Raw genomic sequence first — 19,053 nt, 5'->3', positions numbered from 1 at the left:
ACAAAGCTCAATGGTCTGTCATCATTAACTTTCCACAAAGTGAGTACAGCTCAAGTTAATGATGAATTGGCTATGCTGGACTTTTCCTAAAAGTTTTCCATGAAGGCCGCAACTTTTAACTTTTGCTAATTTTCCTTCCTCATTGTAATATTAAAATTTCGGGAATAAAACAGTAAAAGCAACTCATTTTAATTCACAACCAACATGCCTGTTAAGCCTATTCTGCAGTGAAATATGTTAAACAGCAGGCAATCTTAGCCAGAGCTCCTGTGTAAGTGGGTTCATTGTAGTCAGAATCTGTCATTCTCCCTTCAAATTCATGTTCAGATTGCTGTCAAAGCTCTTCGCTGATAACTTTTTGATTTGACAAGAGGGTTTTTCTGCCCTTATAAAAGAGGGAATATTGAATTGTGCGAGTATAATTAATTGAATAAATTTATTTAATTTTGTTCAACATTCATATCCTCACCACTATACAGAGGAAATATATGAGCATATATGAAGTTATTGTGGTTATGAAGATCACACAATAAGAGACCAGAGATGCTTTTTTAAAAAATAATTTAATGGGTATCAGAAATTATATTGCCAAAATAAAAAGTACACTCAAGAAAAAAATGATTTTTCATTAGAAGAGTCAAGAAAAATATCTCTTAGAAAAACTAACAAAAAGCCAGATCTATTAAAAAAGGACAGTGTAAAAAAAGGAGGACAAACAAAAAATAAAAGTGTATATTGCACACACTATTTTCAACTACTAATGTTGATAAAACATTCTTTCAAGTTAAAAAACATTTCCTTTCCACAAGAAAATTTGATATGTCAACTACATTTAACTACATTATTATATACAACAAATGTACAACATCACAATTTTCACACATTTTAAAACATTCCACATCAATTCCTAATGTTTTTGAAATCTACAAAAATACTCACAGACTAATTTTTTTTAAAGCTTTGCGTTAGTGATAAACTCTGATTATCCTTGGACATTTCTTCTTCAGGGGGACATAAATCCTCTATTCATTACTTTTCTTCACCTTTGCGAAAGTACCAACGGGAAGGTTGAATATCCCTCGATTTTGTACGAGATCGAGCTCGAGCAAAGACCCAATCACTTCGCCTTTCGTCTCTCCGCCGCTCGGCCCTCGAGTTGAACATGGCCTCCACCCACTCCCCACTATTCGCCAATTCGTACTGCTTTGCACTGTATCGACCATTCTCCCGAGCACCACCATTCTTAACATCCATCTCCTTCCTTCTCTTATTTTCCATCTTTGGATACCGATTCTCCTTGTTTCTACCTTTCTTGGGGTTGTAGTCAAAGTCAAATGCATTAGGGTCTTTATATTCCCTATATTTATACTTCTCTCTCAAATTTTCCGGTTTGTATTCATTTTTAAGAGCCCTCTCTTTAATTTTGTAACTCTCTTCATCACTACTTGAAGTCTTTACTTTCTTTGAATTAAGGTTTATGTATTTGTCGTTCATGGCATCATTCTGATCGAATTTCCTCTTTTTTGTCCATAAGTCTGAGTTTTCCACTCTTATGTCATCCATTGATCCTGGGAACCCATTTAGGCCCGCATCTTCATTTGTGCCATCATCTTCACCATCTTCATCACTACAGTTGTGGAAGAGTTGCTCATCCAACCAACCCAAGACAGGGCTTTGCTTTGAGAGATTCTTTTTGATTTGGCACCACTTGTTTTCAAGCTTCTTATTTATAGTTCGCAGCTTGGATGTAATGCCATTGGATATGGTATACAGGGGCTGGCCCTCTTTCAATGCATCCTTTGCAACCTTTTGAATTTTCTGTGACGTCTTCTGGATGACATCTTCCATTTTACTAATTGCCTTCATTGGGACATCAAAATTGAGCGTACCTTCATCCATGTTCTTCTTGAGGCCATTCAACTTCTCCTGGACATTGTCCATCAGGGAAGAAAACACTGTGAATGCCACACTCAATGCCTCTTGTGAACTTTCTGGTAAACTCTTTTCCCCATTTAGTGTGCTGTGGAATAGTGAGGCAAGGTCTTCAAGGGACTTTTCCAATTTGGGAAATGTCTCATCTTTGCCATTCGTGGTTTCATCAGGAGGGGTGGGAAAGCCACCAGAGGAAGTCCTCTCGTATGTGTCATCACGAGTATTTGCCCTCTCCCGAGATGAATCCTTCTTTCTCTGCTTTGGCATTCCTCCCTCAACACCGTGCTTTGCTGGAAGTTCCTGCGCTACCTCGCACTTTGCCCTGGAATTAAAAAAATTATCAAAGGTTTTAATCAGTTAAATAAATTACTCATGAAATTGGTCTCAGTATGACTCTTTCCCACCATGATCTTAAGAAATAAACACCACAGAACTATCAAAATGATTGAAATATGTACAGATTGTCAACAAAATAAAGTAAACCGAAGTATGTAAATAAAATTAAAGTATCAAACTAATATATAGGTTGATGACGGTGGGTTATGTGTATGAGTACAAGTATTTTACGAGTACTAAGTACCCAACCCAACGAAGAAAACACAAAATTTTTGCAAAAAAAACATATTTATTTTTTAAGGAAAAACTATCAACGGTGATTTTTTATACAAACTTATTGCGATGTTTGAGTGAGGAAATCAAGCAAAAGTGGCTGCATTCCACTAAGAAGAACGTGTTGTTTCATCAAGACAATGCACCAGCTCACAAATCCGTTAATGCAATGGCCAAAATTCATGAATTTAAGTTTGAGTTGCTACCTAATGCACCCTATTCACCAGATTTAGCCCCCTCAGATTATTTTCTGTTTGCAAACTTGAAAAAAATGGCTCGGTGGTCAAAGATTTTCCAACCGCAAAGAAGTGATGTCGGCAGTTAATGGCTATTTTGACGAGCAAGACAGTTCTTACAATAAAAAGTGTATCGAACTTATTGAACATCGCTGGGAAAAGTGTATAGAGCTGAAAGGAGATTATATGACAAAATAAATAACATTTTTTTCCAAAATTTTTGTGTAATAATTTGTTGTGTCGGGTACATCTGGGATTATCCTTGTAGAAGAATTGGATGGACATAATATGAAATGAATGGGCTGGTAGCAGAGCAGTAACAGGTTTTCTTACTGTAACATTTTTAGATCATTCAGTTTGGCACTATTTCGTTTATTTAAAAGTAAATTCCAGACTGGTGGGCAGTTCTGTTGCTTCTGAAAAGTTCTAGTCAATGTGCACTCGAAAGTGATTGTATTTGGTTATGTTTTTGGCACATCTGCCAATACTGAAATTTTTTTTCATCATTTCAAACATTATTATTGTAAAACAGTATCTTCATATTTAATAACTCTTGTATTTGACAGAGCATTTTTATTTCTGTATACATAATTAGAATGCTCACAACTAATAAATAATTAGTTGAGAGAATGGCATGTATTTAGCGGACTTTTTTATAATTAATACTTCGCTTAACTGTTTTAAGTATATGAGTAGGTTAAACCACTATGTTGCTAAGTTACTTTTTGTGCATGACTTGGTAACAGGATAGAGGCACTGACTTCAACTTATGAAGTGTCAATAATGTAGGTATAAGGGAAGTATTTTCACAAAACATAGTAAATTTATTTAATGATATTGATGTAATGAAAGGTTTGGTCAATATGTTATCTCCATAGAGTAACAGAGTGAAGATAAATAAATTAATACATCAAAATTACCTATCTTAAATTTAAAATTACGTATCTTAAATTACCTATGAATTAAATTGAGATTAAGAATAACTGGAGATACCAAATGAAAATTAATACGTCAAAACTACCTATCCTCAAGTTATGTTACCTATATCACAACTTGCCATAAAAGGTCAACCTTGGTTTGCATGTTTTACCATTTAGTATGTTCAGAATTCCATGTATCTTCAAAAGCGTGCTAACAGGAGTTCACTGTATTTGGGTAGGGATTGGTCCTGCAGGGGGTAGTTGGTATGTCCACTGCCTTATTTGATAATACTTAAGCCATTAGAGTAAATTACAGAAGCATCCACTATCTACTATTTTTGAATGCATTAAATTGATATTATGAATAACCGGAGATACCAAATGAAAATTACCCCATCATAGTGTTGAGTACTTTCTCCTCCTCCTTTCTGTCTAAAGTTTCAGCATTCTTATCATGGAGGTATTTGTTGTGACATGGAGAAATGGAATTATTGCGGCGGATTTCTTCAATCACTGGAAAATTAATGTCATCAATTAGGCATTATTTCCAAATAATTGCAGTTCACTATACAATTAAGCTTTGATATTCAGTCCTTCACTCGGACCATTGGGGACACATGCACATAAAGCAATATAACCACTTCCCCCTTTTATGTAAGGACCAGATATAAATTGAAAAGTAAATTAGGTACCAGATATACGAGGGATGTCCATAAAGTAAGAGTACTGAATTTTTTAATTTTATATTAAAAAATTTATTTAAAATTATCCCATAATACCCAAATGAGGTCACCTTCTGTGAAAACTCAGTTTGTTTTCTGCCTTGTGACAAACCTATTAATGTGATTGATTCATTTAAAAGGTATCTGCATTGAAATATTAAGTAGGGTCGATTGTTGCATGTAATGACGAGAGGTGTCTGATGAAGAGAATATTGGGTTATATCTGGCGATGTACATGTATATACAGTAAACCTTCATTAATCCAGATTATACACTTATGGGGCCAGAGGTTGTCAAGATTAGGAGAAATCCAGATTAATCAGGGATTTGACACAAGTAACTGAAAGAAAGACATCATCATACATCTGATGGTTTTGAGTTTTTTTAATGGTAATTGAATACAACAACAATGGTATTTAACTAACTGGTTATCTATCATAAACAATTATGTCGTGAATATGTAGAATTTTGTTGAACAAATGAATAATTTGCTTCATGTAGTAGTTGACATTCATAATTTACAATACAACTGAAAAAATGATGAATTATTACCTGTTTTCATCCATGACCAGGGAAACTTTCAAGCAAAATGCATTTTTTGGAAAAGTACTCGATGCAGCCATCTTGTGACCCCACAAGAAGCCAACCACACTAGCTGGCTGAACTCCACCCAGATTGAGCGGGCCTCCATTAGCGAGGGCTTAATGTATAATATATGTAAGTAGACAATTTTTGATATTTTGGATTGAAAACCACTTGGCCATTCCACAAACCTTTTTACAGAAATGACAGATTTGATTTAAAATGCTATACTCAAGCTGATGATCTGGCGATGATGTTGCACAATGAAGCCTGGGTCATGGCCAATTAAACAATTTTGGGGGGACAACAAAGTTTTGATAGTTAACTTCAAAATGAATTCATTCCAACAAGTTCTGCAGATATTTTGGGACTTAGGTGTATTTTTACCTAAACTTATATTGAGCCCTAGAATTCATGAATAGATCGTGATTTTGCATCAAAGTAACCCCATTTCCGACATAAATTTAATTGTTTTCAAATTTTTCCCTTAACGCACACCGTGTTAGCTGTAAATTCTTATCCACTAAATTTAGATTACAGTAAAATATTGCTTTATTTTCAAAATTCAAGAAACTGGTATAATAACTGCCTATTTGTGGGTGTGATTGGTCAATTATGGACTCCTGACCACTGGATATAACCCCTGAAATCTATGTAACTAAATTTTTTGGAGCAAACTTTGGAAATGTATCTTTTTCTGGTTGTTTTTTCTATCGGAGTCACACCTGTTAAAGTGGGTAGACAGTTTTATGCTTTTGATACAATTGTAATTGAGCTGCAGTTAGATTCCCTTTCATTATCTCACAAGAAGGAAATCTCTTTTAAGGCAGCACTTTCATATTTACTTTTAGCATACGCAAACGTAGTATGTGTACATAATACTTCTCCAAACTATTGTCAATGCTCACTAATCTTGTAAAAAATACTGAATTGTAGCACAATTACACTGAATTTGTAAAAATCAGGTTCATCACCAAATTAATACACAACTAATCTTATTACAACTAACAAAAGTACATAAAAATAATTGGTTGCATTGAAATTTAACTAAAAGTTCATCAACTATTTTTTCATTTTTGTCACATTAAGTTACTCTGTTATATTATTTAATTACAACTTGTAAGCTTACATGCATTTAACTGTAAATTATTGACTCTGAGATATCAACAAGGTATATGGAAGTTTTGGTGAAGGGAGAAACATTTTTGTGGAATGTGTTTTCCTATATTGTGACATGACTTTAAATTTTAGAGTGCACTTGTATCTAAAACATGATGACTAGGAGCACAGGATGTTCAAATTATAAGTAGTATCTACTTCGATTCCTGGAATTTGCACAGCACATTTCCCCTAAGTTCTTCTGTCACATGATTATTTGGATTAGATTTTTCTAATGAGTAAATGCATTCCGTTTCAAAATTAATAAATAAGTTGAGAGGTAATGCAAGAATTAACTCTTTTACTTAACTCATTAATGCAACAATTTCAGAGGGTAAAAATCATTTGTCATGACTGGGATTCAAACCCGGATCTCTCAATTTCTGGCCGAGTGCTTTAGCCAGTTAAGCTATCGAGGCATCCTCTTACACTCTGTCATGGCATCTTGTTCCTTTAAAGCCTCCAAAATTTTGGAGTGTAAGAGAACGCCTCAATAGCTAAACTGGTTAAAGCACTCGGCCAGACATGGATGGATCCAGGTTTGAATCCCAGTCAAGGCAAATGAATTTTACATTCTGAAATTATTACATTGAAACAGAAACATTTAATGATGAACACTTAAAATTATCTTCAGTAAAATTTTAAAATACATGACAGGTTTGCAAGCCCACAGGTCATGGTTTCAAATTTCAAGGCACATATATTATGAGTTATCCCTATTAAAAAGCATGAAAGGTCTCACAGTTTTTGGTCAGAGACAAATCTTAGCTTTAGGTTATGCATTTTTTGAATTAATTGAGATCAAAGCAATGAGATTTTACTGCAATGTGTGATTCAAAATTATAAATATCTACCAGTTAAAGTGGATTTTATACACTACTTATAATGATTATTTTAAGTACACCCACAGTAAAATTTAGAGCTAGAACTACAGAGCTGTACTGCAAATGGAAATATGATCAAGTTAATTTATAATGGAAATACTTTGATACGTCAACTAGAAAGACCTGTGACTAAATCACACTCTTGATCAGAAAAGAAATGCACACGAGCACTAACCTGATTGTAAATTGGCAAATTGCTCTTTAAGAGCATTATTTTCAAGTTCCAACTTTTTCAACAGCAATGCAGACAACTCCTCATTCTGGGAGGTGTTCACAACGTTATCGTCTACAGCACTCCCAGCAGGACATTCCTCCTGAAGACCTAAAAAATAATATTTGGATTTATGAATGCTTGAACTAAACAGAATCAACAATTAAGGATGATGATGGGTTTGTTGTTGACAGCTACGCTTAGCAATTCCATAAGGAGACACTATATAAAATCCCAAGAACAAACCTAAAAATATTGTAAAAATTCGATATATGAGTGAGTACAAGGGAGTACCCAAGAATAACCAGAATTATTTTTTTCAATTTAATTTTTTAACAAAACAACATTATTACATTCAAACTACTCTCCATTACACTTAATACATTAACCCAATCTGTAATTCCATTCCTGGAAACATTTTTCAAACTCATCTGTTTTGATGCCCGACAGCTCTTGCCTCATTTTTTCTTTACCCCTTCCACTTCATCAAAATGTTGTTCTTTCATGTCCCTTTTCATTTAAAGAAAAAAGAATAAATCACATGGTGTGAGGCCAGGTGAAAAAGAGGTGTGGGGCAAGGGAGTCATGTTGTTTTTGGTTTAAAACTGGTGCACTGAAATGGCTGCACGAGCCGGTGCATTATCATAGCGGGAAAACTAGTCCTTCGTCTCCCACAAATCGGGCCTTTTTTGTCACACACTGTGATGCAATCTTTTTAAAACTTACCAATAGAAAGCCTGATTAATAGTCTGACCTGGTGGGGCAAATTCAGAATGCACTTTCCCTCTCACAACGAAAAAAAATGCAAATCGTCTTATGGTTTGATTTCACTTGACGAGCTTTTTTGGGCAATGCTACAATGATATTTTCCACTGGCTTGACTGTTGTTGACAGACGTCTGTCCCTTGTCATCAAGTGACTTTTTACCTTCCTTGAAACAAAAAAACCATTGCATGAGCTTTTCCCATAGCACACTCCTTGAGAGCTGTTTTTAACATCAAAATAGTTTCTTCAGTGTTTTTCTCAAGCAGGAAGCAAAATTTCAGAGCGGTGCACTGTTCACTCAAATCCACCATGACAAAAAACGAGGAGCAAGCAAAACTGCTTCAAAAAAAATTGTTGTGACTGAACACATTCTACCCAGATGACAACAATGCCTGCACTAAACTCGGAAAATTTACACTATGTTCACCTAGCGGAAGAAATGCAAAAGCTCCACCAACCACAGAACTATTCTGGTTTTTTTTCAGTACCCCTCGTAAATAAACCACATATAAACAATCTGTATTATAACAAATCAAATCATCTGTCTCACCAACTTTTCTGACTTGGTGGATGCCGCATATACATTAGAATATTGAGTAACTTCCTCATCCACATCTCACTTAATTCTTGCACCAAAATTCTCCAAAGGTTCCTGAAACCAAATGAATACTGATCGCAGTAGTTTCCCCAAAATAGAGAATTCGTACTAAGCTGTGTACAAATGAGTTAACTTGTTAAGCTGACTAATATAGGCGGAACAGTTTATTTAAACCTCTGTGTGAATAAGTCCTCTTAATTTGCACCTGGTATTCACAGCCTGTTTGATTCATATCGATGATAAAAGCACGGTCAAAGTGAGGAATTAATTTACACACCTGCATTGGAATGGTTACAGTAGAGTGTATATTTTTTCTGCACTAACTCTTCCTCTTTGATGAAAATATATGTAGTTGATCATCGCTGATGAATATTGTATTGCATACTTGAATATTTTCACTCAAGATTAAGATGCTACAAATTTGATGTCATCAGAATGAAGAGGAAATGCTGCTCCCATATCCTATTGTTGAAGCATTCTCATTGTCAGATGTTCCCTGTTTGAAAAATTGGTCATATTATCGTTTGTCATTTTTTCTAAACTTTTCCATTATTTTCCTCCAGTCAGGATTTCCTTCTCCCATGACTTCATGTTTTCCATCCTTTTAATTCTGTGATTCACTTTGAGTTGAAGTGATTTCAAAGTCAAATTTGGATACAGTCAAGCAGTTACGTTAGCTTTAATTTTGATTAATAAAGGTATGATACACACTTGATTACAGGATTATTCAATACATTCATTGAAAGAACTTGACAAATGACATGGATCTTCTTCACAATTGGCAGCATCCATTGTAGTATTCTGTCCATCTATCAATTCTGAATTGTCATCTCACAATAGATCTACTCCATCCTCAGATGGCATTTCATCCATCATGTCCAATATAAAAATACATCACATTTCACCGCAGCTGTACATTCTAATATCACTGGGCTAATATGGCTAAAAATAATGCCAATTTGTTGAAGAAATGTGGTGCATAAATGGCATCAACAAACAAATCCTCTTCACTAAGAATATCTGTGCTGCAGGTAGAAAATCCCCAGCAGCTGATTTTCTTGGGATAACTTCCATTTTAGCAAGTTTGGAAGCTCTCTCTTCTTACATTTCTTCAAAACAAATAAATAAGATTACGTGACATTCTTGGCATACTTGGCCTATCAAGGAGCTGATAAGACTAACTGGCAGCATTAACTGGGAGAAAGGACACTGAATAATACTCTCATTGCTATCTTGAGGAATGGAAAAGTCAAACTTATTCCTAGGAAATGATTGCTTATGTGTTAGCTATGTGACATTTATCACAAAATAAAATATTCCATTTCACATCTTCAAAATGCAACGGTATTATTATGTCATGACAACAATATCACCAGCCAGATGAACATGATTAAATACATGCCCTGATCAACAACCAGTTATCTGTATCAGTGTCCCAATTGATCCTGTCTGGTTTGTTTCATGAATTTCACAGAATAGTCAACAAACAAATACCAACCCCCACCACTGATAGTTCTGTTATTGGTAATATCTGGCAAATGTGCTTTGATATCCTATAGCAGTCCTATGTAGATGCAGGATTTTGCCGCCACATAAAATTCTGGAATTTGAATAATGTAAGTTGCCTCCTACTTTTCATTGTCAGGATTGAAATACTCATGCTGTTCACCCATCAGTATATTTAAGATATTCATGGACAATTCATTGTTGCAAAAAGATTATCAGCAATGAATTCGGCATCATTAACGCACTGAGAGCGTTACATTTTAAGTTCTAACCCATATAGACTGATTTAGACATTCAAAACAGCAATAAAAACCTGCTTCAGTTTTAATAAATTCTTGGAATGCAATTAAATTAAAATTTATTCAATTACAATGGCCTTGCCAATATATGTCACATTTGACATGATTCCCTTTTGTTCAACATAGCTATTATAAACATGTGCTGTGTCACCATTTTTATACTCTTTCTTAATACATATCTGTAAAATTAATGGATAACTTTCCATGCTCAAAAATTCCACAATGCAGCTTAACACATCATACTTATTACAATGTTTCAAATATATTTCAACTTTTCTATAAACCTATGACTCTAAGTGGTAGTGTAGAATACTCATCATTCTCACAGCAACTAATTTCACACATTAAAAAGGGGTCAACTTACCCATAAAGTGTCCCATTCCGAGTCCTAAAACAGCAGCACAGGCAATAGCTAGCAGAATATTGAGTGAAGTGTTCAAGGCACTGTTAGGTTGATGGACATATTTCTTTTCAGATTCAGTTCCTAGTAAATCATGAGATTTGCTTGAACACTGTGATGAGGTGTCAGTTTCATCAAAGTATTTATTAGATGACCTTGACCCTGAGAGCTCTTCTCTATCTTGTTGAGGGGGATTGCAAGGCAGTAGGTGGAGTTCCTCTTCCTCCTCACTCTCACTAATGATTGAGATGCCATCGGAATCAATGCTCTCCGCACCTGCAAGATCCATGCAGAGAGATATATTTTTACCAAGGAAATATTTTTGTAGTCTAGTATTTAACTCCAATGTCAGCACAGGATGCATGACTGATTTCACAGTTTTATTAAGCCAAGCATTACAAGACCAATAGTCAGTTGTACTTATAATGCAGTGTACTACTGTAAGGAAATCACTTAACTGTCCTGATTCAGTGACATTCTTTTTTATTTTTGATACATGCTAACTTAGCCAGGCTTCTATTTGGGCTACTCAGGCCAGTCAAAAATTGATAGAATATTCAATAAAATCTATATCTTTTCTTATTTCAAATAACTGGCAGCGATAAATATACAGGGGAAATTTAATCTTAAGAATTTCCAAAGTACACAAACAACTAAACGCATACACAAATCATAACACTCCCTTTTGGCATAGGTAAAGTGAAAAAGTTCTGATTTTAGGTTATTTCATGAAAATTATTCCGTAGTGAGATTCTATGACCTAGTGTTAATTTATTTAATGCTACCTTATCCATGTACACCTCTTTCACTGCCACGAAATTATACATTGTTTCATTCAAGCATCGGTCACTTTGATCACGTCTCGTACATAAAATTTGGGATATAGATGCCAGAACTAGCGGACTCAAGGACTTCTTCCCACAGAAAATATGGGACAGCAACTATAGGGTTATGGGTAGTAAAAATTCCACTTCCCACCCTCAGCATCTAGTGAGTAAGTAGTTCCACTAAATTACATGCACTTTCACTAACCTTGAGTGATTTGTAATCAAAACCCTTCCCGCACGACCACATTAGAATGCCATTAAATAATGTACTGTTCGTAAGAGTATAGCTTGCTTTGCTTTGTCTGTTTTTAAATTCCCCTTCCATCCCTCATCTCTCTCTGTAGGGGAGACCCTCTCGCTATCTGGAGCATTGGGTCACATTCCCTTCCTGTGTTCTTGGGGGAGTAGACCATTACATATTGAATGTCCATGTGGTAGTGGAATTTTACCTTCTTACTCGTCAAATTATAGCTCGCTCATTATTGGATAAATATTTAATACATTATAAGGTGCAATCGTTTGTTAGTTGATAGTATATAGTATGTATTTGCATGAGGGTACGTTGAAAGGGTTTTTGAATGAATGTATACATACGCCACCGTGGGTTTAAGTTTGCATGGATGTGTTGATTTTGCAAATGGTTTAGTTCTCTTTTCCAGTGGTGACCTAACAACCACCCCTCCACATGCCCTTGCGGTGGCTTATGGAGTATTGTGTACATGTAGATTCATGCTCCTGCCCTTTAAAGTTGTAATGCCTTGTCTCCAGAGTCCCTCTGATTCATCCATGATTTTTCTGGTCTACTCCTTGACAACATACCATTTATTCCTCTAATATACATAATGTACATACTTTTATAGGTTATGAGGAATAATACATAATGGATACCAAAAAAAACAACTTTAAACTTGAGTGAGCATGGATGGGGCGGAGAGAAAAAAAAGTGGGTAGACCTCGGAAATAGGATAACAACAGCTGCACAGCAAACAATAAGAATGAGATGGAAATGGAAGAATGTTACCACAAAATTTGGAAGAGGAATGTAGAGAGAACTAAACAATTAACTTATTTGAAAAACCAATAGGGTCATGGTATAGATAGTTGAAGGAGGTTATGAAGAAATTCTAGCGATGAGGAAAGTACCAGCACAAGGTATAATGGCAAGAAGATTGTCATATTGCCGCAAAGGGAAAATTATCGTTACTGTATAAGAGCAGACAGGAAAGTTAATACTGGAGCCAAATGTAATTCAGCAAAGATAGAAACAATATAGTATAGGTTAATATTGGGAGCAAAAGAGATTCAGAGAAGTTAGAAAGAGTAGGTAGAGGAACTTAATAACTTTTTGGTCACTATTGTTTTAGCAGCAGTGGCCCAGGTATACTCTATGCCTATCAAAATAATGGTTCTGGCAGTACCTAACAACTATTCATTCTTATATATAATGTGGATTTCCTTTTGTACACTTCTATTTTATCCTTCTGTTCCTCATCAATTTTATCTGCCTTCATTCCACGCAAAAGGTCTATTCTCTTTCTTCCCTATCTCCCGTAAAACTTTACACTTGATGATACAAACATTTCCTGCCTTACAACCCTGATTGCAGCATAAAGTACATATCTCCACAAGTAATTGTCAAATAGGGAGAATACTGGTTGTCATTATATCGTCCTCTACCGATGAAAGGCTTTTCAATGAGATAATGTGCGGCTAACATTAGGTGTTGGCTGAATAGCAGTGACATTTTACAAATAGCATCGCTTTGTCTTATGACACCCATGTGGGATTTAGAAAAGATACATTTGGTGAAATATACTGAGAAGGTGCAACATAATTTCACTGAGTCCCATATAACATGAAATGGGTGCTTAGTTCGAACTCCGATTGATGATTTTTTACAAAACTTTTTCCAACCTCAAATATACAGGTCACTGTTCCAGTTTTACTAAGATACGAATTCAAAGGAATGATCCACTCGCCCGGGTAATATGTATTCACTTTAAAAGACGACATCGAGGAAACCTATTGTCGGGCTGGACAACTAATCCTCTGTCCGCCACTCAATTAGCTGTTTTGTTTCATCCGCCGACCAGTGAGTATTCGGAACCTTACGCATTTGGTGTCCGATTTAATACAGTTGCTTTAAACACCTCTCCTCAGAATCGCCTAAGTACCATCGCGGCTATCCGCTAAAAGGACTTCAAGTTTCTGATTTATTTTCACCTCTACGTTCTTGAATGCAATCATTGCCTTAACGTGAGAGTGTATAATCGCTTGATTCTTGCTGCAGCCTTTAGTGGCCAATCAATATTTTTGTGCCGACCGCTCTCAGAACGCAAGTAATAACAAAACATAGAATTCTCAAATTGCAAAATTAACAGGAAGAACATTACAGCCCCTTGACAGAGCGTAGGGACGATTGTTTACACGGCTGTCGGCGACTGAGTACGTATATATGAAATCGACACATCAAATAGGACGAGAGCGCGTCGATTTACTTAAACCTCGCTTGGCCTCACACAGATTCTCTACATCCTCATTCCTGAAGGAGCTTATTATTTGTGGGGCAAAATAGACGTCATTCGGGACAGCAGCTTTGATGTCATATGAGGGAAAATATATGACGCAGATGGAAGATGTGACTTATAACGTTTGAGGATAGAATGGACGTTGGATTTCTAGATAAAAGAGCTTATCTCAAAAACACAAGCTGGTCAGTACATACAACTGTTTTCCGACATTTGAGCAGCTTTGACAAACACCGGTAGTCTGTTGGGGATGGAAAGCAAAGAGAATCTACGATTTAGTTGGAGGTAGGCAGTAATTTCACAAGGCTGTCTTAATAAATCTAGTCATAAATTGATTTTATCTGTTAAGCTTTAAACACTAGGTACCTTCATTCGGCGATTTCACAGTACTGTCAGGAGGTAGTAAATCGGGGCTATCAACCGACTCACAAAGTTCACAAGTGTCCCGAGTTTCTTTTGCAGCTTCAGGTAATATTTCCGTACTGGAATTCCCCGTAGTAATTTCTTCTGAAGGTATGCCGTCGTCTGTAAGTTAGAAGCAAACACAATGAGACGATGAACAAAAAGGAAATTTACACTCATATATTTAAGTACAAGCGATAATTTATATACCTTGCTCAATGGTTTCTTTGTCAATGAGTGTCCAACTTTCAGACAAATCAGAATCTCCACCGTTAGTGGCTGTACCGTTGTCCATGTTTCAACAACTTCTACAACAGCGAAATTAACACTGAACTCGGTTGATCTTTATTGACAGCCGCAGCATTCCCTTAGTGAAATTTAAGCGTAGCGCACTAAAATTTACGAGCAAAATAAGATACCGATTTCATATGGAAGTCCATAAAGCCTGATTCCAGTTTTCGTCGAATTAAAGATAAGGGCAAAGGCTTTCTACTGACGTAGTTAACTATAAAAATATCATTACCTTCAACGTTTATGAAGTATATTTGTAAAACACACCACATACAAAAATATAGCTAAATCCAAATGTTATCATGTACATGCAATTATTTTGCTAAGAATGCACCACTTACTGTCAATTGCTCGACGTTCTTCAAAAATTACGAAATCTTTTTTGACAGTTTACCAAGACATACGTACCATACGTACACAAACGCGCAGAAATTGTTTTGGTCGAACAAAATGTAAGCGTTATGCGCATCGTAAGTTTTGTGTATTTGAGGAGATTAGAAAAAGCAGGCTAGAAACAGGAAGTAAATTCGATGGCTAAAAGAGCAATTTCATTATTTTAAGGGCAATTAATTTCCTGCCCATTGTCAGTAGGATTATAAGAGAGCTATTTAATAAAGTAGTAACTTACTGTCAACGTGAACGCATATCATTGGTTCGGTGAATCAACGTGTTCTTTTAAGAAAATTTTGTATCTGACGAAATAGGAAAGGGCGAAGGTATCGTCATCTTTCTCTTCTGCTGAAAATAGATTAATCCAGGAAATAATACGGGCCGAGACAAGTTACCTTTATTCTGATAACAGTTTCTAATTTTAATACATCGATTTGGTTGTAGTATTAATAGCCATTACTATTCTAGCAGCCATTTCATGCAGGCATTGTTCCGCATTTAGTAAGAGTAATAATGAATTAATTATTAATACAGTCGATTTTCAGTGGCCGCCTGTCTTCTAACATTCTCCATTGTTTGAATATTCCCATTCTCCCAAACCCATTGTTCATTTCCCTTCCCCTATATCCAGTTCAAATCCTCTCTAGTTCCTCTTAAATCTCTCATCCCTGAAGATCATCGATTTTTGTATCATCCATTTCTAGAATCTAAACGTCCACCAAATTCCTTAGTTATTCTCTTTTATGTCCTCTAATCTTGCATACTGTCATTTATTCCTTCCCTCAGAAAATTCTGTTATTCTAACTTATCTCTTCTGACGCCCCTCCCGCTCTAATGTCCTGACGGAAGACGAATTAGAAAGTTTATTCCGTTGTTCCTGCATACTCTAACGCATGCGATCACCATACTTCTTCGAGTGAATTTCTTCATAATTATACCTGATTTGCTCTCATTTTTATATTTATGAAATATCATTCAGTATTCTGAAGGCATTTCATAACTCCTTTATTAAGTGACTTATTCACAACTTTTAGTTTGATAACTGTGGTCACTTGTTTGGGTTCTTCTACATCCTGTCTGCTGTAACACTTGACTTAACCCTTTCCACTTTCCTTTTGACATTTATTTTGTTTATACACACACTGCATAGTGCAGATATTCTTATTCAAATTGCGTGGTAACCCTTAATACTTCTCTTCCTCAAATGTCATTACCATAAATAGACTCATGTCCAAAAATTCATTCATTATTGGATATAGCAACCTGGGCAGTGTTGATACATATTCTGGTATGAGTATTTGCCATCCTATCCTGGATGATGATGGAAATTTAGATGTTGGTGTGGCATCGTTTAGAACGAAATTAATTAAATATCTATTTTAAAGTGCATACTTGGTGGTTCATCACTGTCAATATTTTTGGACCCATTTCAATAATTAAGTGGCAATATTAATAAAATACAAGCTTCTAAGCTGTCCTGTGCATTTGAGGACCTCTCAGGAATATAGTTTTTCATTTCATGAATTTTGCTGCTCTTGTTACCTCTGTTGGCAGTATGCCTGCTGGCTTCATAATTGGTCATAGATTCAAATAGGAACTAGGCATTGTTCTTATCAAATGAGCTTTCGCGAGTTGAATTTAGTTTACAAAATGGCTGCAGCTTCCAGAGCAGCTTAATAATGCCCAAATTAGTGATTCTCCATGCCTTACTAAGTAGTATTTATGATAATTTCTAAGAAATGTGAGAGATGCTGCGACAGTTCCTTTAACAGAGTCATCTTCTAATGAGCATATAAATGCAGCAATTTCCCAGTGTAAAAATCTGTGTATCAATGTAAAGCATTTCTGAGCTCAAGATAATGGTCCACCAGCACATTTCCTCTTCATCTCTATGCATTCCAGATTTTTTTCATTGCCATTTAGTTCTTCCAAACATTCTTATGCAATGTGGAGATATCATAAACATCAAAAATATGAATGGCAAGTATGTGTTCTCCTATAAAAAAATCTTAAACCACCACCAACAATAACAAATTCAATTAACAATCTTGTTTGTTCCATGGCCAAAATTTTGCCATATCGAAAATTAGAGATTCAGCATTGTGAATTTCAAATAGTCTTAGTTGACTATATTGAATTACCTGGAAAATATTATTTAATGGAGCAATGTAACTGAATGATTCCTACCAAACTAATATGACTTTGGTGGAGCCAGTGGCTTGGAGTTTTAACTGTGAGCAGGTTTTTATCTGTTCACTATTTTCAAATGGCGGAGTTCAGCTTGAATAGAATGATGTTTGGTTTATAGAACAAAACATACATGTTTCCTAAACAGTATTACTAAAAGTCTAAAGCAATGCTAAAAATTTTATTTGTACTCAACCTGCAAAAGGCAAAAAATTGCACTGAATCCATAATTTAAAAATAGCTTATTAGAGTCCACACTTTTATGTTGAAATTTTTTCACTCAAAATTTTCAAAATCGATGAAAAAAAATTTCACAATGATTCCACTAAATCTTCACTTTATTTATTTTTTGCCACTATTAATTATTTTTAAAAAGGTTTACATAATTTGTAATTAGGAGTTGAAAGGATATTTGGAATGAAATCTAATACGAAAGTGGTATTGTAATAATTACACATATAACAATGAACATCAGATTTTATCTATAGCTAAAAATTGAATAGCTTTATGTTGAAGGGGTGGTGTTTGACTGCATAGCAGAGAAAGCTGAAATCTTTGGTCTTTTCTCCCACTCTTAGGTCTATCATGTTTACAAGTATTGTAATTGCAGATGTAATTGAAGCTGCAGCAAGCTTAGATGGCAAGCCTTTGAGCGATAAAGAAATAAATCTCACTCTTACTCGGACCTAAATTTATATAATAAATCCTATAATAATCTCAAGTATTCTCATTAAGTCACAGAAAGAGTTTTGAAACATCATACTGAGTTGTTTTCTGGTACTGGCCTTCAAACCAGTTAACTCAATGGTTCGGGACAAAATTACAACTCCATTGTCTTATCATTACCCAGATTAGATGAATGGTCTCCAAACGCCAACTGTGGCCCTAGATAAACCAGAGTTAATCAATTAAGATATAAGTCAATTGCATAAAGTTTGGAAGTAACACACATGGAAGAAAAATACTAACTTGTGCTCAGTATAATTTATTTTAAATATACATTTGAATCTGCTGCTTACCATTATAGGGCTACAATGCATATGTGAAAGCAACAACACATTAATTAAGTACTGTATTCATATCTGTACTCAAACTTGAAGTCACAGATCTTAGTAAATGGCATTCACAAATGGCGCAAAATTCTGGCATTTATTGTACGAGTACTAGGGAACACCTATTCATAATAAGAGGATTAAAAATTTTTCAGCATTTATTTTGCATACACTGCTGATGTTTTCTGTTTTGCTCATCCAAAAAATAGTTATATACTCTAATTAATAAAATATATCAATGCAAATTATTAATAATGGCATCCTAATTGAAGAAAAATCAATAGAGTGCCAAGAGGCCTAATGATTAGTTAATAATAACGTATACATAGTATCTTAAATTATTACTCTTCAATGATAGACTTAAAAATAGGAAGGCTAGTTGGGAATGCGTTCACTATTCGTGAATGTGCGTTACTCATCCAATAAATAATTCATAAATACCAAAAAATTGAAGCAAACTTCAGTTACTGCATTGCTGTGACAGATTCATTGGTTAAATAAATCTATTCAGAATGGTGGGATTATACTGTATGTATTCTGCATCTAATCAGATT

General features: G+C 35.2%; 1 protein-coding gene across 4 annotated transcripts; it reads right to left on the bottom strand.

Moving 5' to 3' along the window:
- Positions 1 to 544: 544 nt before the first annotated feature.
- Positions 545 to 15,305, bottom strand: LOC139695065 (TNF receptor-associated factor family protein DDB_G0272098-like). 4 transcript variants are annotated; one of them, XM_071593679.1, is made up of 7 exons: positions 15,212 to 15,305; positions 14,790 to 14,946; positions 14,544 to 14,702; positions 10,787 to 11,098; positions 7,219 to 7,365; positions 4,090 to 4,210; positions 545 to 2,254 (listed from the first exon to the last, which is right to left on the bottom strand). In XM_071593679.1, exons 2-7 carry the CDS (start codon positions 14,872 to 14,874, stop codon positions 1,030 to 1,032), a joined length of 2,049 nt encoding a protein of 682 aa, XP_071449780.1. In that variant the 5' UTR covers positions 14,875 to 14,946; positions 15,212 to 15,305; the 3' UTR covers positions 545 to 1,029. The 4 variants fall into 4 exon arrangements, with proteins under 4 accessions (XP_071449780.1, XP_071449777.1, XP_071449781.1 ...); XM_071593676.1 differs by having other exon boundaries at positions 14,790 to 14,971; positions 15,212 to 15,303; XM_071593680.1 differs by having other exon boundaries at positions 14,790 to 14,887; positions 15,212 to 15,253.
- Positions 15,306 to 19,053: the final 3,748 nt, after the last annotated feature.

The sequence above is a fragment of the Hetaerina americana genome, unplaced genomic scaffold (assembly GCF_022747635.1).
Source record: "Hetaerina americana unplaced genomic scaffold, ioHetAmer1.1.p SCAF_6, whole genome shotgun sequence".
Classification (NCBI taxonomy): Eukaryota; Metazoa; Arthropoda; class Insecta; order Odonata; family Calopterygidae; genus Hetaerina; species Hetaerina americana.
This window is presented reverse-complemented; position numbering and strand designations above follow the sequence as displayed.